A 20,966-nucleotide genomic window follows, 5' to 3' on the forward strand; every position below is an offset into this window, starting at 1 on the left:
TGCTTTCACAGTTGTTTCTTTGTTTTCCAATCCCTGTGGTCAGATATTCATCATTGTTACCACTTTGCAAACTGTTCCTAATGACTCGATTGATGTTTTTTCTGTTCGTACGTGTATTTGATTATTTAGCATAGTATATAAAGACATTTTTGTCTATTATTGAGTGATATATGGAATATTTATATATTTCTACACTGTCAATTATTGTGATGAATTGTATAGATCTTGTTCATAGTGTCTGTGTTCATAGAAACATCTTTAGCAATGTTTGGAACTGGTCTGTCATGTACTGAAATCATGGAATATCTATATGTTAGTGTTAAGAAATGGTTTCCAGGTCTGACTGCTCTTTAATGCCACGATGATGTACAAATAATATTTTGTTGCAATTTTCACTCCTTGAAACGCTAATTATACTCATTATACCAAATATACCTTATTTTACGTGCCAAATTATTGTGGTTTATATTGATTGCATTGAACTGCCAAAAAGGAAGCAGTCACCATATATACCTTCTAAAAACTATAAATGACACACGACCGCGAATGTATAGTGAAAAATAAATTTTGTTTTCAATACATGTGCATGTTTGCTTGCTCAAAGCACCTGCCACAAACCACTTACGACTTGCTAGAACTCGGTTAACGCTTAATTCAAGCTCCATTTGAAATAATCTTTAACTGAAAAGTTTTGATTTAATTCTTGTCCAACATGGCTCTGGGCGAAAGGTGTCACAAAAATAGACAAGACTGCCCTACAAAGTTGTTGTCGTTAGGCTACCGAAATTCAGATATAAGCTGCGAAAATCGCGATCTACTCTGCTTTGTCAGGCGACAACCCTGTGACACCAGTACCTTCGGGAGAACTGATGACAGATCTTAACCCACTGGATCACGACTGGGTCATCCTTGACAACACGATACGGAAGTGGGGCACATACAGGAGTTGCACCGACCATGCAGCAACATTTTAATAAACGTGCCTTACGCCGCACTTACAAACAATCAAGTCTGGACAAACAAACTAGTCATGAAAATTATATGAATTAATCACTGAAAATGAGTGATTTCACCAGGTGATCGCGAACCGCTCAAGAAAGAAGTCCATTACGTGTGGCGCCCGCCACTCTCTTTTATCAAACACGTAAGTGTTCATTTGTTGCCTATACTCCTGCCATACGACGGCGACCTGTAAACAATCGAACCTGGATCAGATAACTTGGTGATTAGGATATGAGGCAATGATCCACCTCATTGTTGTACGAAGCCATGCTGTCAACCAAACCATCAAACATGACCAACCAATCCATTTAAATGCCCGTGAGTGAGGATGTGTAATAACTGCCTGAAGAGGTCATAATATGTCACAGCATTGTGCATCATGTTGACAAGCAAGTGCCATATTTAGTAAAGTCCTCTAAATGTCTGCCATAAGCATGTCAAAGCTTTGACCGGGCCTTCGATGGTGAAACCTTGATTGTAAAGCTTAGTTGCAAGCAAAGTTAATGGTACTCCGTAAGTTGCAATTGATGGCATATTGTGAGACACTAAGCGAAAAGCTACGAGTGGAAAATCTAAATCACCCCTCTTATCATACAGCATGCAGCAGAGATGCCATGCACAGATCCAGCTGAGAAACAAGATGTGCTTTCACAGTTATTTCTTTGTTTTCAAATCCCTGTGGTTAGATATTCATCATTGTTACCACTTTGCAAAATGTCCCTAATGACTCGATTGATGTTTTCTCCGTTAGTACGCGTATTTGATTATTTAGTATTGTATTTAAAGACATTTTTGTCTATTTTTCAGTGATATATGGAATATTTATATATTTCTACACTGCCAATTATTGTGATGAATTGTATAGATCTTGTTCATAGTGTCTGTGTTCATAGAAACATCTTTAGCAATGTATGGAACTGGTCTGTCATGTACTGAAATCATGGAATATATATATGTTAGTGTTAAGAAATGGTTTTCAGGTCTGACTGCTCTTTAATGCCACGATGATGTACAAATAATATTTTGTTGCAATTTTCACTCCTTGAAACGCTAATTATACTCATTATACCAAATATACCTTATTTTACGTGCCAAATTATTGTGGTTTATATTGATTGCATTGAACTGCGAAAAAGGAAGCAGTCACCATATATACCTTCTAAAAACTATAAATGACACACGACCGCGAATGTATAGTGAAAAATAATTTTTAGGCAGGGCAGTTTTCAATACATGAGCATGTTTGCTTGCTCAAAGCACCTGCCACAAACCACTTACGACTTGCTAGAACTCGGTTAACGCTAAATTCAAGCTCCATTTGAAATAATCTTCAACTGAAAAGTTTTGATTTAAATCTTGTCCGACATGGCTCTGGGCGAAAGGTGTCACAAAAATAGACGAGACTGCCCTACAAAGTTGTTGTCGTTAGGTTACCGAAATTCAGATATAAGCTGCGAAAATCGCGATCTACTCTGCTTTGTCAGGCGACAACCCTGTGACACCAGCACCTTCGGGAGAACTGATGACAGATCTTAACCCGCTGGATCACGACTGGGTCATCCTTGACAACACGATACGGAAGTGGGGCACATACAGGAGTTGCACCGACCATGCAACAACATTTTAATAAACGTGCCTTACGCCGCACTTACAAACAATCAAGTCTGGACAAACAAACTAGTCATGAAAATTATATGAATTAATCACTGAAAATGAGTGATTTCACCAGGTGATCGCGAACCGCTCAAGAAAGAAGTCCATTACGTGTGGCGCCCGCCACTCTATTTTATCAAACACGTAAGTGTTCATTTGTTGCCTATACTCCTGCCATACGACGGCGACCTGTAAACAATCGAACCTGGATCAGATAACCTGGTGATTAGGATATGAGGCAATGATCCACCTCATCGTTGTACGAAGCCATGCTGTCAACCAAACCATCAAACATGACCAACCAATCCATTTAAATGCCCGTGAGTGAGGATGTGTAATAACTGCCTGAAGAGGTCATAATATGTCACAGCATTGTGCATCATGTTGACAAGCAAGTGCCATATTTAGTAAAGTCCTCTAAATGTCTGCCATAAGCATGTCAAAGCTTTGACCGGGCCTTCGATGGTGAAACCTTGATTGTAAAGCTTAGTTGCAAGCAAAGTAAATGGTACTCCATCAGTTGCAATTGATGGCATATTGTGAGACACTAAGCGAAAAGCTACGAGTGGAAAATCTAAATCACCCCTCTTATCATACAGCATGCAGCAGAGATGCCATGCACAGATCCAGCTAAGAAACAAGATGTGCTTTCACAGTTACTTCCTTGTTTTCAAATCCCTGTGGTTAGATATTCATCATTGTTACCACTTTGCAAACTGTCCCTAATGACTCGATTGATGTTTTCTCCGTTAGTACGCGTATTTGATTATTTAGTATTGTATTTAAAGACATTTTTGTCTATTTTTGAGTGATATATGGAATATTTATATATTTCTACACTGTCAATTATTGTGATGAATTGTATAGATCTTGTTCATAGTGTCTGTGTTCATAGAAACATCTTTAGCAATGTATGGAACTGGTCTGTCATGTACTGAAATCATGGAATATATATATGTTAGTGTTAAGAAATGGTTTTCAGGTCTGACTGCTCTTTAATGCCACGATGATGTACAAATAATATTTTGTTGCAATTTTCACTCCTTGAAACGCTAATTATACTCATTATACCAAATATACCTTATTTTACGTGCCAAATTATTGTGGTTTATATTGATTGCATTGAACTGCCAAAAAGGAAGCAGTCACCATATATACCTTCTAAAAACTATAAATGACACACGACCGCGAATGTATAGTGAAAAATAAATTTTGTTTTCAATACATGTGCATGTTTGCTTGCTCAAAGCACCTGCCACAAACCACTTACGACTTGCTAGAACTCGGTTAACGCTTAATTCAAGCTCCATTTGAAATAATCTTTAACTGAAAAGTTTTGATTTAATTCTTGTCCAACATGGCTCTGGGCGAAAGGTGTCACAAAAATAGACAAGACTGCCCTACAAAGTTGTTGTCGTTAGGCTACCGAAATTCAGATATAAGCTGCGAAAATCGCGATCTACTCTGCTTTGTCAGGCGACAACCCTGTGACACCAGTACCTTCGGGAGAACTGATGACAGATCTTAACCCACTGGATCACGACTGGGTCATCCTTGACAACACGATACGGAAGTGGGGCACATACAGGAGTTGCAACGACCATGCAACAACATTTTAATAAACGTGCCTTTCGCCGCACTTACAAACAATCAAGTCTGGACAAACAAACTAGTGATAGATACTATACACAATGATCCAAGTTGTCGGGATATAACGCCACTTAATCAACCAAAGTCACCGATATTGACCACATAGTTCTTTAAAGTAACTGCCAGTGTGAAAGGTGTGAAAACGCCATGTAAGCTCATAGTACAGAATAGCTTCGCGTGACAAGTGACGTGTTATATTTTGTAAATTATTGCCTCTGAATGTCTGCCCCTTAATTATCTGGAAAGACTTAACCAGTCCTTTGATGGTGACATCTTGAAATCTTGAAAAGCTGGGTTGTGCGCAAAATATCTTCCCATGAAATTTGAATGCAATTTGCATGCTCTAAAGAATCTAGTAAGGAACTAGTAGATTGCTCGACACGAAGGGGGAACTTCACGATTGTAAAATCGAAAGCATCCTTCTTGACATGCAGCTTGGCGCATAGGTTCGAATCTCGAATTCGCCCCGGTGGCCCAGTCCTTTAAGGCGCCTCAATTCGCTGTGCAGAGTTGCGTCCTTTGGACACGCCAGAAACCTATGATTGTGGGTTCGAATCCTGGTTCGCCCCGATTATGTTTCTAGGTTTGCTAGCACCATACCCGTGCGTGTGGGTTTCACCGAATTGGTAAACGACTAAGACCTGCATCACTTCGGGCTTTCCTCCCACATTACGCTGACACGCCGTGATATAACTGGAATAGTGTTAAAAGCTGCGTTATAGCCAACTCACTCACTAACAAATATGGCAAACGTCTGGGCCCTGCATTCGAGTTTCCGCTCATGTCAGACTGACATGGCATCTAGTAACTGAAAAACTGAGTGAAACCCAAGAGTTTACGCGAGCCTACACATCGAATGTTGGCGTCTCGGCGACCCATTAAGGCAATATTCAACTAAGCAAAACGTGTATACTTTGTAATTCTACCGGAATGCTGATTACAACTATCTATTCTTTCAGAACCACATAAGACCCGTGGAGATCCGAGGTAGAATAGGTCTTCAGCAACCCAGGCTTGCCGTAGGAGGCGACTATGCTTGTTGAAAGAGGCGACTAAAGGGATCGGGTGGTCAGGCTCGCTGACTTGGTTTGAAATGAGCTCCCAATTGCTCGGATCGATGCTCATGATATCAATCACTGGACCATATAGGTGGAATATGGCTGAGTGTGGAGTTAAACAACAAACCAACCAACCAACCAAAACCATATAAAATCGTATCACTTTGAATTCTTAAATAAGGAAATGTGACTTCAATGACAGGAAACGGGAACATTGTTAGTAGACAATATTTCTTAGGATGTTTACACTGCAAGACTGCAGGACTCAGGACACAACATAACAGTATTACCCCTCTGAATAGGTTCACTTTATTAGTATATGCTTTTGTAAACCTAATATGAACACTCTTTGAAGAATTGTCCGAAGAGGAAATATATAAGAGACATTAGCATGTTCTCATATACCTACAGTACCGTCACAAGATAATATATTTAACCTTTTAAACCTTACACTGGCTGATCACATGATCATATTTCGCTTCAACTCATCACACTTCGTTCCCAGTCATAATCGATGTGAAGTTTTGTCATTTGAAGAATCCTCACAATGGTTCATTACTTACAGAAAAAGCGACGACGGTTATGAAATAAGTGTGGCGTAAAGGAGAGTATGGCATTGTGATAACAGTTGTAGGTCTTGAAAAACAAACATACAAGTAGATTTCGTGAACAGTACCGTTTATTTCAGCGGAACAATCAACAAGGATTAACTCAACACGTCATTAGGGTACGGAACACGTGGGTTGAGTCATGTGAGTATCCCTCATGTTTTTACGTTCGGAACAACAGCATATAAGCCGTAAAGTTATCAAAACCGGAACCAAAGATGCTCTTTCGGACATATCAGAGTAATAATAAGTATGACCACAAAGTGTTCGTCAGTGGTTACATGAATTATGTATGGCCCACGTCATACATTGCGGTCATACAAGCATTTCGTATTTTTTCGGAAAGCCTCATTGAAAATAGCTTCATGTCGATAATCAAATAAGTCAACCCGTTTTCATTGACAATTTCACCCGAAGATAGGAAAACTAATGTTGGTAATAAAAATCAAAAGTTGGTGACGACAAATAGAAAATTCCAATAAGACACACATTGCCGTCATTCCACAATGTCACATCTACATGCAGAAAAGCTCAGAATAAACAGGAGTTTCAAAGTGCAAGCATTGAGGGCGGTTACAGGAACATGTTTACAAGAACTGAAACGATCAGTGACGTCGTCGCAAAGGTCACATAATCCGCAGCACTCCCACCTGTAACGAAAAAACAATACGACATTTATATAATATGCATTTTTAGTGTAATATGTGTTATATGGAAGTGTAATGAATTGTTAAACGATGATTGTAACTGTATATTATCGTGTCTGTTGATATTCAGTAAAAGTTTATTTGCCTCGTAGTTTGATAATAATTAGTTCTCAGGAATGTAGAATTATTTAACGTAAGTTGTGATTAGGAGGTTATTATATTTAGATGCTGATGAGATGAGATGCTATGTAGATGCTAGTGAGATGTCTAATCTTTATAAGTGGACCGGGCGCGTCCCTCTCATCTCTCACGTTATCATCTTATATTTCATCTGACATTATATCAAGACCAATTGCAACTTTCGCGTGAAGACAACCTTTCACCCTGATACTGAGTGTCATTAATGAAGTATGTAACGAGTACTGTGTACGTTATGTGCTTATAAATTAACTCCAAGGACATAAACTTAATTAGTTTCATATTAATACAAAAGTGATACTTGTGATTTTGGTATGTATGACACGAAATATCGCACGAGCAAGATGGCTGAACCCGGACATAATTCGGGTCTAGTGTAGGGTTACAGAAGTGATGTACATACTCCTAATAATGCATGGTTTTAGGAACAACACTTACATGTGGCTGCGGTTATCTTGTCGTTGGTGTCAGTCAGAAGATCTGCCTGGGTTGTTGAAGTACACCCTGCCTCGGTAGTGGTGGTGATAGCAGAGAGGCAGGTTTTCAGTGTAGTCAGGACACTTTAAGACATAAGTGTTGGAAACTATATTATTTCCCTCAATTAAAGTAATAACCACTTCAATCTTTCAGGTATGGAAATGTCAGAGTGAACGAGGAAAACTGAAACGTCGACAGAGTTGTATGGCGGTGGACAGCACGTTCAGCAAAGCAGTAAGATGACAATCACGTGCAGATTGACAGGAATAGGTATATGTTATCCATATTTACTAAAGAGATCTTTTTGTAAGGTCGCATGGTTACTCCTTGACAACGATAAGGGATAAATCCCAAAATTAATGCAGTTTCACTTGTTCATTGATATGCTATGAGATAACGTTATGTAATTGATGATGTTTCACTCACGTGCAATATGTCGCGCTAGTGGAAGCGTCTCCCTTTGCAGCGTTGACCTCACACTGGCACGTGGAAGTTAGGGCTGAAAATATATCAAGAGTTTGTAAACGGCTTACTTACTATTCCAGTTTGTTACTTTGGTGTATATAAACAGGGAAACGACACAGATTTAGACGAAACAGATACCTTTTTGCATATTAACAGCGATACGAGCTGCATATAATATGATTTAGACGAAACAGATCCCTTTTTGCATATTAACAGGGAAACGAGCTATATATATTATGATTTAGACGAAACAGATACCTTTTTGCATATTAACAGGGAAACGAGCTATATACAATATGATTTAGACGGAACAGTTGCTTTGGTGGATACAAACAGGGAAACGAGCTATATATATTGTAATTGTGCTTGTCGGAACAGTTTTCGTTGATTAGTTTTGTTCAGAATAAAACTCTGGGGTTTTAACCGAAGTAGCCTTTGGTCTGTTTCCTGTCCACTTTAAACGTACACCGCATTAACTAACTGACATAACAGAATTAAACGCACCGTAATCATCCTGCAATTACAACACAGATACATTGATAACACCTGACCATCGGTACCTCTAGCTCTCTAACAGTAGAGTCTAACCATTAAATTTGTTCTGGTTCGTTACAGTATGACTGTTGCAGTTCTTCTCGCCTCTTTCTTTGAATGACAGGTCAAGTGAACGTGGTTTGATGTTACACTCCGTTGATTGACTACTGACGTTGTGGGCGTGTCGGGTTTTATGCATAAATGAAACAATCACCTGACACATGTCACGCTACAGTTTGTATTGCTGCGGCTAGAATGTTTATCACTCTCGTCATTTCTTCCTACATTGATTTATATAATTGTATTTAATTAAATCATTCTAGATAACAGATGTTTGCGTTGTCGAATTTCATTATTAGGATCGGCTGTGTATTTCTGTCAGTTCCTTGAGGTATTCACACAGTTTGCACATCGGTTTTTTTGGTTCACACCAAGTATAAACCGACAACAATACACAGCCAATCCTTGAATATGACTATCTACAACATGGTTAGAACGAACTCCAAGAGACTCCTCAATATAAAGCAACTACCTGGACAATCGCCTGTTGGCAGTAGGGCTCTTGCTGATTCAGAAGCCGTTGCAATGGCGCTCTTGTTCGTAGTGCCGTCACAGCCGGTTGATTGAGCAGTACTCAGGCAGCTCAACTCAGCTTTGTAAGCGCTATAATAAGTACGTAGAAAAGATCAGATGAATATCATCCCAGGCCAGTACACAGATATGCATTTGGTTCTAGGATTTTCAGAGAAAGAAACGATGTGTTTCTACATCAAGGATGTATTGGATGCGTGTATTACTAAAACTGTCTCAACCCGATTTCGTGAACAATAAGTGAGTTGTTTTATGTATTAGTTATATTGGTATATTCATCATACAGGAACAAAGGGGAGAGTTATTTCAATGTTTTAGATTTTTTATTTGGTTGTTTAACTCCGCAGTCAGCGGCCATTAAATACACGGGCCAAAATAAAACCAGTGGTTGAAACTATGAAGAATGTTTCATGACACTCAAACAACCAAGTCAACGGATCTGACCACAGGATTCATTTAGTTTCTCTTTAATTCTCTTGATATACATATAGTTCAACCATTTTCAACGTACGTGCATTTTTCTTCATCATTCCCTTTTGTTGCAGCATCGAAAGTTCTCTGGCAGACACATGTGTCAAAATCTGGGAACAGCAATTCCAGAGTTATGTTATTTATCATAAACAGATGCATATTTCTAAAAATTATTTTGAATTAAACATTATTAGTAATGTCAATATTTGCAGTTTACTTACTGCAAGATGTTGTAGTTGTTACAGAGTTAGCGACAGCCGTCTTCAGTTCAGCTATAGTGGTACCGCCAGCACAGGGATCCGTAGTCAGTGGATAGAGGCATGCGTACTGGGCCTTGTAGGCACTAGGCGAGGAAGGAAACTGATATTGAACATACATAATAAAGTGAGACCATTATGAAGCGAATGCTTTATATTTAGTCTGATAGTATTGCACTCGCCTCTTACAGAGATGTGGACAAGACAAAATGGTGTTGTACTTAAACGCCGTGTCTTAACAATGAAAACTTTAGTTTAACACACGTGCACTTCTTGGCATCAGTGGAGATGTCTGCTTTAGCTGCGTCAATCTCACACTGGCAGGCGGTGGTGACAGCTAAACATAAATAACAAGATGGTATTGAGAAATAATATAAATGTGTAACGCCAACGCAAGAAAAGAACCAGTCTCTATTATCAGCCGAAGCAAATTCCACCAAACGTAAAAGGCTAAAATGCAGTTAAACTTAAAGAAATAGATTCCTGAAAGTCAGTGATGACACCAGGTGTTCGCGAAAAGAGTATGCATGGCATGCTCTACCGTAAGCACCGCTACAATGTTCATGAAAGTAAGTGTTTTTTGTGTCCTTAAGCCGCACAGATATACTCCTATCATTCGTCTGTGGCCTGTAAACAATCGGCACTCACACGTGTCGCGAAAAGCAGTGAAAACGGGAATCGAAAGCTTTTAATGATTCTACAAGCATCATTTAAAAAAACAGATGCATATTTCTAAAACTTCTCTCAAATTAAACATTATTATAAATTAGTTATGCCAATATTTCCAGTTTACTTACTGCAAGATGCTGTAGATGTTACAGAGAGAGCTGCAGCAGACCTTAGAGCGTCTATGGTAGTACCGCTAACACAGGGTGCAGTGGTCAGTGAGTAGAGACATGCGAACTGGGCCTTGTAGGCACTAGGACAAAGAAGGAAACTGATATTGTACATACATAATAAGCTGAGACCGTTATGAAGCGAATGCTTTATATTTAGTCTGATAGTACTGCACTCGCCTCTTACAGAGATGTGGACAAGACAAAATGGTGTTGTACTTAAACGCCGTGTCTTAACAATGAAAACTTTAGTTTAACTCACATGCACTTCTTGGCATCAGTGGAGATGTCTGCTTTAGCTGCGTCAATCTCACACTGGCAGGCGGTGGTGACAGCTAAACATAAAAAACAAGATGGTATTAAAACTATTATAAATGAGTAACGGCAATGCCAGAAAAGAACCAGTCTCGATTATCAGCCGAAACAAATTCCACCAAACGTAAAAGGCAGTTAAAATTATAGAAATGAATCTCTGAAAGTCAGTGATGACACCAGGTGTTCGCGAAAAGAGTATGCATGGCATTCTCTACCGGAAGCACCGCTACTCACAATATTCTACAAGTAAGTGTTTTTTTGTGTCCTTACGCCGCACAGATATACTCCTATCATTCGTCTTCGGCCTGTAAACAATCGGCACTCCCGCGAGTCGCCAAAAGCTGTGAAAACGGGAATCGAAAGCTTTAATTGATTCTACAAACATCATTAAAAATAAACAGATGCATATTCTAAAACTGCTCTCAAGCTAAACATTATTATAAATTAGTTATGGCAATATTTCCAGTTTACTTACTGCAAGATGCTGTAGATGTTACCGACGTAGCTGCAGCAGACCTTAGAACGTCTATGGTAGTACCGCTAACACAGGGTGCAGTGGTCAGTGAGTAGAGGCATGCGAACTGGGCCTTGTAGGCACTAGGACAAAGAAGGAAACTGATATTGTACATACATAATAAGGTGAGACCATTATGAAGCGAATGCTTTATATTTAGTCTGATAGTATTGCACTCGCCTCTTACAGAGATGTGGACAAGACAAAATGGTGTTGTACTTAAACGCCGTGTCTTAGCAATGAAAACTTTAGTTTAACTCACATGCACTTCTTGGCATCAGTGGAGATGTCTGCTTTTGCTGCGTCAAGCTCACACTGGCAGGCGGTGGTGACAGCTAAACATAAATAACAAGATGGTATTAAAACTATTATAAATGAGTAACGGCAATGCCAGAAAAGAACCAGTCTCGATTATCAGCCGAAACAAATTCCACCAAACGTAAAAGGCAAAAGGCAGTTAAAATTATAGAAATGAATCCCTGAAAGTCAGTGATGACACCAGGTGTTCGCGAAAAGAGTATGCATGGCATTCTCTACCGTAAGCACCGCTACTCACAATGTTCATGCAAGTAAGTGTTTTTGTGTCCTTACGCCGCACAGATATACTCCTATCATTCGTCTTCGGCCTGTAAACAATCGGCACTCACGCGAGTCGCCAAAAGCTGTGAAAACGGGAATCGAAAGCTTTTATTGATTCTACAAACTTCATTTTAAAAAAAAACAGATGAATATTTCTAAAACTTCTCTCAAATTAAACATTATTATAAATGAGTTATGCCAATATTTCCAGTTTACTTACTGCAAGATGCTGTAGATGTTACAGAGAGAGCTGCAGCAGACCTTAGAGCGTCTATGGTAGTACCGCTAACACAGGGTGCAGTGGTCAGTGAGTAGAGGCATGCGAACTGAGCTTTGTAGGCACTATGAAAAAGAAGGATGGATAGTTTTTTAACTTTTTATGTACACACAGAATACAATTAGACCGTTAAGAAACGAATGTTTTGTTTGACTTATTCTGGTGTTATTGTCCCCCGCTTCTTACAGACAAGGGGACAAACAGGGGAGGACGGTCTAACTACACCTGAGGAGAAAACGGAATTCTCAGACATCAGTTGATATCCCGAACACATACCCTGCTCCAGCTAACAAGTGAGTAATGTATTTGATTAATGGAACTCTGCAAAACTATTCTTTCCAATGTCGGCATTTCCGTTATTTTGGGATCATACATTGCTCTCGCCTCTTACAGAAATGTGGACAAGAAAAAATTTTGTTGTACTTAAACGCCCTGTCTTAACAATGAAAACTTTAGTTTAACTCACGTGCACTTCTTGGCATCATCAGAGATGTCTGCTTTAGCTGCGTCAATCTCACACTGGCAGGCGGTGGTGATGGCTAACAATAGATAACAAGATGGTATTGAAAAGAAGTGTTCATAAGTAATGATAATGTAATGTCAGAACGTTATAAACAATATTTTTGTGTGTGATTGCAATGAAACCAAATTTCGTGGCTATTAATAATGCAGTAGAATATTCCCTATGTATTGTGTGCTTTTGCCCGTAACTAAGGTTTGCCTCAACAATGCGAGAGACGCAATGAGGCAATACAAAGTATGCAGTTAACAATACTATAATATACAGTTTATAAACGACAGTTTACCACATCCTGTTAGTGCGTTTATCCTGGTCTCTACACCGGTAGCTAGGGTTATTACACTGGAGGTGCCATCACAGGGCAGGGCTGTCTTCCCCTTTAAGCACGCGATGTAGGTCTGGGCGGCACTATGGACAACATAAAACGATGATATCACGAATGACGCTGGAATAATATATACTACAATGTTACTAGTACGGCATTACATGGATTTTTTTTGTATTTAGCACTCCAGTGTTTTCATTCATGAAACATGATGTGTGTGGACGCAGATAGTGATTGAGTGAGTGAGTGAGTATGGCTTTACGCCGCTTTTATCAATATTCCAGCAATATGACGCTGGGGGACACCAGAAATGGGCTTCACACATTGGTGGACGCAAATACGTTTCATAATCGAAAGAATTGAAATATATGATAGCATTTTTGGACTCACAACATATATATGTATATCATGCATATTTATTCGTGTACTTAATGGCTGTGCACAATTTGAGATTATTTGCACTTATTTGGTTCACGATAGTACTTAATCGATAATAACATCAAAGAAAATGTTCAAACAAAATTGTCGGGGGCGGTGCCGTGGCCAAGTGGTTAGCCAAGTTCGTCACGCCGAAGACCCGGGTCCGATTCCCCACATAGGTACAATGTGTGAAGATCATTTCTGGTGCTCCCCGTCTCGACATAACAGGATTATTGCTAAAAGCGGCAATAAACCATACTCACTCACTCACTCACTCTAACGTGTCTTTTCCTTTCACACCGATACAAACCGTACATAATACAACATGATCCTACTCGAAAGGGACCCACCATCTGGTGCTCTGGTAAAAGGGATGTGGCTGATTTTGTGTGTTAAAGATAATATATGTTTTCAGACACTGCTTCAAAATAAGCAATTTCTTACAGTTTACTTTCTTTTACAGAATATCTGTTGTCATGCCATCAAGCAGTAAACGCTTTCATATATTCAAAGATATTAAAGGTCCCCTATATATTCATATTTCAAATGATCGATTGACTAGCTATATAGTATACTTTGTTTTACCCTTATCAAATGGCATTATGATATTTTACCTGCAAACAGCTGCATCACCTGCGATCTGGTCAGTCTTCCAGAATTCTTTCTGACAAACACAGGTGTCCGTAAATGCTGGAAGTACACATGCAAAGAAATTGCAGATAGACATGAACATTAAAAGATGCAAAATGTATGTTGTACCCTTCCATGCATCTCTTGTATAATCTTTTTCTTAGATATCTATTATATGTAGATTATATTAATGAGAACACCGTAAAGTATATATCTGATATATGCATTTTGTAGAACACGTTAGATAACACCCACCAGTCTTATAGGTTATCACCTACCACACGATTTATTGTCAAATTATCTTTCCGCATATACCTTTTCCTATCACCCTATGCAACATAAAATATTCCGTTTATCATCATTTTCACAGCGCAAACTCCACTCACATTTACATCACATCGTTCATCATGTAACCATTCATTTCAGCATGTACACATAACACTCAATTAATCTTCTGTCTAATCATAATACCGCTCATACTTCACACTAGCTTACTCGTATCTAGATCTTTATTCAGCTAACGAAAGACGTTCTCATTTAAGCCTGTGGTCAGGCCCTTTAGCATCCTAAGTGCATTCCTTCTATGTTACGCTGACCGCTCAACATTTTATCCACGTTGCCACTTTAACCATATCATCATTTAATTCCAAAACCGTCCAATGATTTGTGTACATAAACGTCCATCAACACATCGTCATTGCTCATTCAACCAAGTATGTATAACTTATAAACTGCAATGATCACTTCATGGTAAGCAATCAAACTCATCAAACTATAACTCCTCCCGTCTGTCTGCCAGTTCCTTTGCCGTATACCTCAAATACACATCTTTGCTATCTATATGATCCATTTTTATCCGTCTACATTATACATTGTTTGGATGACAAGGCATCAGCAGTTGTCTGCAGTCTCGTCGGGGATCCCCCCTTTTCCTCTGACCAATCTGTCATAGACTTATTATATCTATGCAGTTTATATTCTATTGAAGTGTCGACACATACATATATCAACATACATGTACTACAAGTATCTGCGGTATAATCCGTCTCTATTGTCACGGCGTCAGCAGCAGGTAGAGGACAACCGGCGTCTCCCTTTGCAGAGGTCTCCAGACAGGTCAGGTACGTCTTCAGTGCACTGCGAAAAAGAAACAATTGATTCGCCTGAACATTGTACTTGAGCAACCCGTAGATGCATATATGTATGGTTATTCTTCTCGCTATATGGATGAAATACTGAATATGAAATTAAAAAAATATTGACTAACTCACATGTTTCGCAAATGCAAGTTCCAGCTGTCTGTAGTAGAAAGCAGTGTGCATACAACCCTTACACGACCTCATATCACAAACTGGTGGCAAATTTTATACATCTATTGGGGTCTGGTTTACTACTTTGTGAAGCTTTCCGGTGTTCAGCAAAGTTTCGTATTTCGAAGATTATCCAAGATCAGGGAGAGTGAGTGAGTGAGTGAGTTTGGTTTTGCGCCGCTTTTAGCAATATTCCAGCAATATCATGGCGGGGGACACCAGAAATGGGCTTCACACATAGTACCCATGTCAGGAATCGAACCCGGGTCTTCGGCGTGACGAGCGAACGCTTTAACCACTAGGCTACCCGACCGCCCCTAAGATCAGGGAGACCTTCAATAGTCACCACAAAGGAAAATTGTGAAAAAATACATGATATGATCACCGCACGTCACATCGCCTGTACAATAAGCATCTCCCAGTGAGAGTTGAAAACATTTTCCCGAACTTGAAGAAATGACTGGAAAGTCAGCTAGCCTGAACACCCGATCCGGTTAGTCGCCTCTCCCGACCAACATAGTCGCCTTTTGCGGCAGGCATGGGTTGCTGAAGACCTATTCTACCCCGGATCTTCACGGTACTAGAATTAATCTCACGCTTTTGGAAAATGAAATAAATCATGTTACGAAATTGAAATCCAAGCTAGGTTTTTATATAAAGCAATTGGTTCTGCATGATCATGACGGGTGTTACTTTTACGAAAGTTCACTTAACGTTACGCCTGACATCCTATGCCGACACCAATACCAACCTTAAAGTATTAATGTGTACAGTGAATCGTCATCACTGTAATGGTAATACACTGCGTGAGGTCTGTGGTTGAGTATGCAACATACTTTTACAGACTCACAAACGTATTGTTTCTTTTTCAATTACGACAATATAGATATTTCTTAAGTTCATTTCATCTTTTAGATTGTACTTATGGCTTGTATTCATTGCTATATACTAGTATCACGGAAACGTTATTAAATTCAGTTGGTTGGTTGCTGTATCTGTTATAAATATGGCTGTAGAAATATGAACTAAGCATGCACCTGTACATCATATTAGCTTTTCACTCATTTTACAAATGATAAGTAAAGTATGATGTGCAAATAATATGTCTTGTAAAAGGACTTACGCGCATTTCGCATCGGCCGCGGGTGTGCCATATGTAGATTTACAAGAGTCACACGTGTCTGCCGATGTTGGCGGACAGTAAACTGGAATAGAATGTTACATGAGTTTTAGGCTGAAAAAATGTGTATCAAATCACGAAATGCTCAGATCATGATTTTGTCAAAATGTTATGAATAATGTGGACACAATTTAAGGATAACAATTTCATGTAATAGCTCCGTTTCGGTACAGATCTTTATACCGTTGCTTGATTGTGTCTACATTGTCGCAATCAACTTCTTTGAAATACCCATTGAACACTGTTATAAGTAGGTAGATTGAGATGTTTATTACCGAGGCTCACTGTATTCAGAACTAACATGCTCATGTGCAGCATCATTAAACGCACATTAAAATGAACATGGTCACTGAACCGTTCACGCTTGTAGCCATTGTAGTACAACCTTAGTACCTGGTATCACTCATTGCATTTATCTTCTTTCTTATTCAATAACCAAACAGTATAACACATCAAGGTATACACTGACTTGGTTGATGCATGTCATCGATCCCAATTAAGTGGATCGATGCTCATGATGTCAATCACTTGATTGTCTGGTCCAGACTCGATTATTTACAGACCGCCGTCATATATAGTTGGAATATTGCTGAGTGCGGCGTTAAACACAAACCAACCAACCAATATGCCAAAGGCATATGTCTTGAGTACCATTATTATAAATTGTTTGTTTGTTTGTTGTTTACGCCGCACTCAGCAATATTCCAACTATGTGACGGCGGTCTGGAAATAATCGAGTCTGGACCAGACAATCCAGTGATTGACATCATGAGTATCGATCCGCGAAATTGGGATCGATGACATGCATCAATCAAGTCAGCGAGCCTGACCACCCGATCCCGTTAGTCGCCTTATACAACAAGCATAGTCGCCTTTTACGCCAAGTATTGGTTGCTGAAGACCAATTCTACCCCGGAATCTTCACGGGTCTATTATAAATTGTTACGATACAGTATCGAAAGTGTTTTTTTTTAAAATCAATGAGTAGTATCCCAGGTTTGTGTTGAAGTTTTATTCATACATAATGTCCTAACCTAAATACGTCGAATATTTTCACACACCCCGGGAATAAAGCCTGTCTGGTCAGTAGGTATGAGAGCATCAAGTTTTCCTGTACTGTATGATTTTCAGGTGCTTAGGATTTTGTAAAGAGCATTCAGCAAAGAAAATAGACGTCATTTATATATTCTTTTATTTTTCTTTGATTTGGTATACATGGTATAATTCTTTAGAGCATTGTTGCAGTCAGCTCCTTGTTCTAATCTAATGTTTCAATCTAATGTTTTAATGAAACTTACTTACATTAAGCCAAAAGAATTCAAAAGAATTCAATAGGAAAACCATCTTGTCCGGGACTACTGTTGTTGTTTTTCATATATTTCAAAGGGTTTATCCGATTTATCTACAAGGATATATCGCCCAAGTCAGACGTCTGAACTTTGTTTGACAATAATTAGATGTCTTTGACATGTTCTCCATTAGAGGAGCATAATTTCGGATGACAATTCTATTTGATATTGAAAGATCAGAAAACAATGCTTCACTTATAGATTGAAAATAATTTCTCATTTTTCCGTCTAACTCTTCAAATTGACTTTTAAATCCTTTCATTTGTTTAGGTAAGATGAAAATGATACAGACTTCCCTCATATTTTAATGAAGAATGCATTGTAACCCCCATTCATTTCTACTTGTATTTTCCTCATCCTTTGAGTTATGAATATCTTGCACAGGAATGTTTTTACCCCATAACTTCATGAACTCTTTTCGTTTATATTTCCCCACCAGCGCCCGACAGTTAGTCGAGATTATCTGAATTCTGTTATCAGTTTTCCGCTAAAGGTTCATGGTAATAAGTTGGTTTTGTTTGGTCTTATGTGTTTGTGCAGAGCTTACTGAACTGGACATTTTCAAACACATTGAAATAAATCAATTCAACATAGTGTACCGAAGACAAAGAAAGGTAGCTTTGGTTGTGCATGAAGACTATCCATATATCAGAACAATGTAGGCCATAATGAACCCCAGTGGACCAGTGTCAAAATATATGACATGTGTCAATGGGATACAGTAGTCTAATAGTTTACATATTTTGGAATATAAGTACATCTACTACAAACAGTGAATTAGATGACACTAATACTGTGCTCGAGTAAGGCGTTAATTCATAGCGATCAGCATGTCCGACCGCCATCCGTTTTCGGAGCAGAACTCTTAAACCGTTGCGAATTTCTTGTTGAAGCTTGCGATATAGGGCCCTGTTCCTCAAACCAACCTTAGGGCTTAGGTGATCGGAAGTTCTGAGATTTCAATCTTAAGCCTTAGTTAAGGGTAGCATACTGTTCCACGAATAACAGCTAAGTTAAGCTGAAGTTACGATCAAAACCTCAGGTTGATCCTGCCCAACCTTAACTCACAATTCACAAGACCCGTGAAGATAAGGGATGGAGTCTGGACCAGACAATCCCGTGATTTACATCATGAGCATCGATCCACGCAATTGGTGTGAGTGAACTTTTAACATCGCATCAGCATTACTTCAGCGATATAGCGACGAGACCAAGTTGATACATTCACAGATTGTTCATTAATACAGAGTTATATTTAAAAACAATTTATGAAACATACTTGAGCATACAATATTTAATAGCAAGTCATGAAACAAGTTTGAGCATAAAAGTAACCAAAGCTAGGCCACCTCGCTGGAGATCATGGGGACTAACAGTACCTCTGCTTCCTGCATGATACCCAGCAGAATTTACGTCATCACTTCAGCTACTGGTGGTTGTGCACAATTGGGATACGATGACATGCATCAACCAACTCAGCGAACCTGACCATGCGATCCCGTTAGTCGCCACTTACGACAAGCAAAGTCGGCTTCTACGGCAAGCATGGGTTGCTGAAAACCTACCCCGGATCTTCACGGGTCAAACTGCAAATGTTTTACTTAGTGACGTAAATGGAATATGACCACAACCGACATTGATACACATTTTTGAGAATTATCCCCCAATAATTCGACACTATCAAGACATATGTGATGATCATACAAATTTATACAGTTGAGGCATGTTTCGTTTTCGTCTTGTTTTTCGTTCCGTTATTGGATTCATATCTTTGGAGAACTACTCCAATTTGTTGACGTCTCATCATTTATTGTTTAGTGTGTTTTCCTTTAGGATGAATTAAATCGAGCCCATAATCATATGTACACACTGATATCAAGCAACACATAGGCGTGCAATGAAGGTTGTATACAATGTGGTCCAAGTTACCAACAGCTTGCTCACCGTTTATGTTTAGAAATTACATTTGATGATTTTCATAAATCGGGACCAACAAATTATGTTAGAAATAGATAATAACGTCCTAAACTGTAATGCTTTTAACAAATGTCGAGTAATGGTTTCAGAAGACGATGTCGTACAGCATTACGACTGCAACCTCAGCACTAGGTTTGGCACGCCTAGTTGAGATCGAGTTGAGGTTGCTTTGTGAAACGGGCGTAACTTCAGATTAAGCTTACCTTAATTCTAACCTCAGTGGTAAAGGTTCACCTTACCAAGACTGAAACTACAAACGGGGGTAGTGCTCGTTTCCGGAGCGGAACTCCAAAACTGTTGAATATTTCCTGAATGATTGATTTATTGTTTGTTATTTAACGCCGTACTCAGCAATATCCCAGATATATGACAGCGGTCTGTAAATAATCGATTCTGGACCAGACAATCCCGTGAATGATATCACAAGCATCGATCCACGCAACTGGGATACGCAACTTATTATACAGATCAGTCTTGTGGTAACCTGGTACCTTTTGATAATTTTGGTTGGTTGGTTTGTTGTTTAACGCCGCACTCAGCAATATCCCAGCTATATGACGGCGGTCTGTAAATAATCGAGTCTGGACCAGATAATCCAGTGATTAATGTCATGAGCATCGACCCACGCAATTTGGATCGATGACATGCATCAACCAAGTCAGCGAGCCTGACCACCCGATCCCGTTTTTCGCCTTTTACAACAAGCATAGTCACCTTTTACGGCAAGCATGGGTTGCTGAAGACCTATTCTACCCCGGAATCTTCACGAGGATGATAATTTTGGATTTGTGTTTATTTTGTATTGTTTTTCAGTTTCATAAAGATAATTTGGAGTTTTCTGAAAATGAGTGTAGTGTCACGTTGTCAGTTACTCAAACTTCTTAATGCAACAATGCTGCTTTGTGATGGTTACCAATACAACGACAATGTGTCTGTTCAACTTTCATCTGTTTCATGCATTGAAGGTATATTAAGCAATTTCTTGAATAATTGAGGTCCATTTTCTATCATTGTTCATTGTTGAAAATGTTTTTAGAACCCACTGGGCACGTAGCGATCGCAATATATAAAGCAACCGACTTTCCAACATACTAACATACTATTTGTAGTAAATAATGTACAT

General features: G+C 39.1%; 1 protein-coding gene across 9 annotated transcripts in view; it reads right to left on the reverse strand.

Annotated features, from left to right (window-relative positions):
- Positions 1 to 20,966, reverse strand: part of LOC124126175 — a 371,963-nt gene that overhangs the window by 290,628 nt on the left and 60,369 nt on the right. Inside the window, exons 6-18 of one of the 9 annotated variants that reach the window (XM_048386030.1) lie at positions 12,599 to 12,671; positions 12,076 to 12,197; positions 11,539 to 11,611; positions 11,238 to 11,359; positions 10,710 to 10,782; positions 10,409 to 10,530; positions 9,876 to 9,948; positions 9,576 to 9,697; positions 9,395 to 9,464; positions 8,825 to 8,955; positions 7,720 to 7,792; positions 7,255 to 7,376; positions 6,025 to 6,621 (exon numbers count right to left, since the gene is read on the reverse strand). In XM_048386030.1, the coding sequence (XP_048241987.1) occupies positions 6,545 to 6,621; positions 7,255 to 7,376; positions 7,720 to 7,792; positions 8,825 to 8,955; positions 9,395 to 9,464; positions 9,576 to 9,697; positions 9,876 to 9,948; positions 10,409 to 10,530; positions 10,710 to 10,782; positions 11,238 to 11,359; positions 11,539 to 11,611; positions 12,076 to 12,197; positions 12,599 to 12,671 (1,253 nt within the window). In that variant the 3' untranslated portion in view covers positions 6,025 to 6,544. Of the gene's footprint in view, positions 1 to 6,024; positions 6,622 to 7,254; positions 7,377 to 7,719; positions 7,793 to 8,824; positions 8,956 to 9,394; positions 9,465 to 9,575; positions 9,698 to 9,875; positions 9,949 to 10,408; positions 10,531 to 10,709; positions 10,783 to 11,237; positions 11,360 to 11,538; positions 11,612 to 12,075; positions 12,198 to 12,598; positions 12,672 to 12,938; positions 13,061 to 14,011; positions 14,088 to 15,042; positions 15,165 to 16,460; positions 16,543 to 20,966 lie in introns of those variants that run through there. The other 8 variants (XM_048386031.1, XM_048386036.1, XM_048386032.1 and 5 more) reach the window with 8 other exon arrangements.

Source organism: Haliotis rufescens, unplaced genomic scaffold (assembly GCF_023055435.1).
Source record: "Haliotis rufescens isolate VD_foot unplaced genomic scaffold, xgHalRufe1.0.p SCAF_6, whole genome shotgun sequence".
Taxonomy (NCBI): Eukaryota; Metazoa; Mollusca; class Gastropoda; order Lepetellida; family Haliotidae; genus Haliotis; species Haliotis rufescens.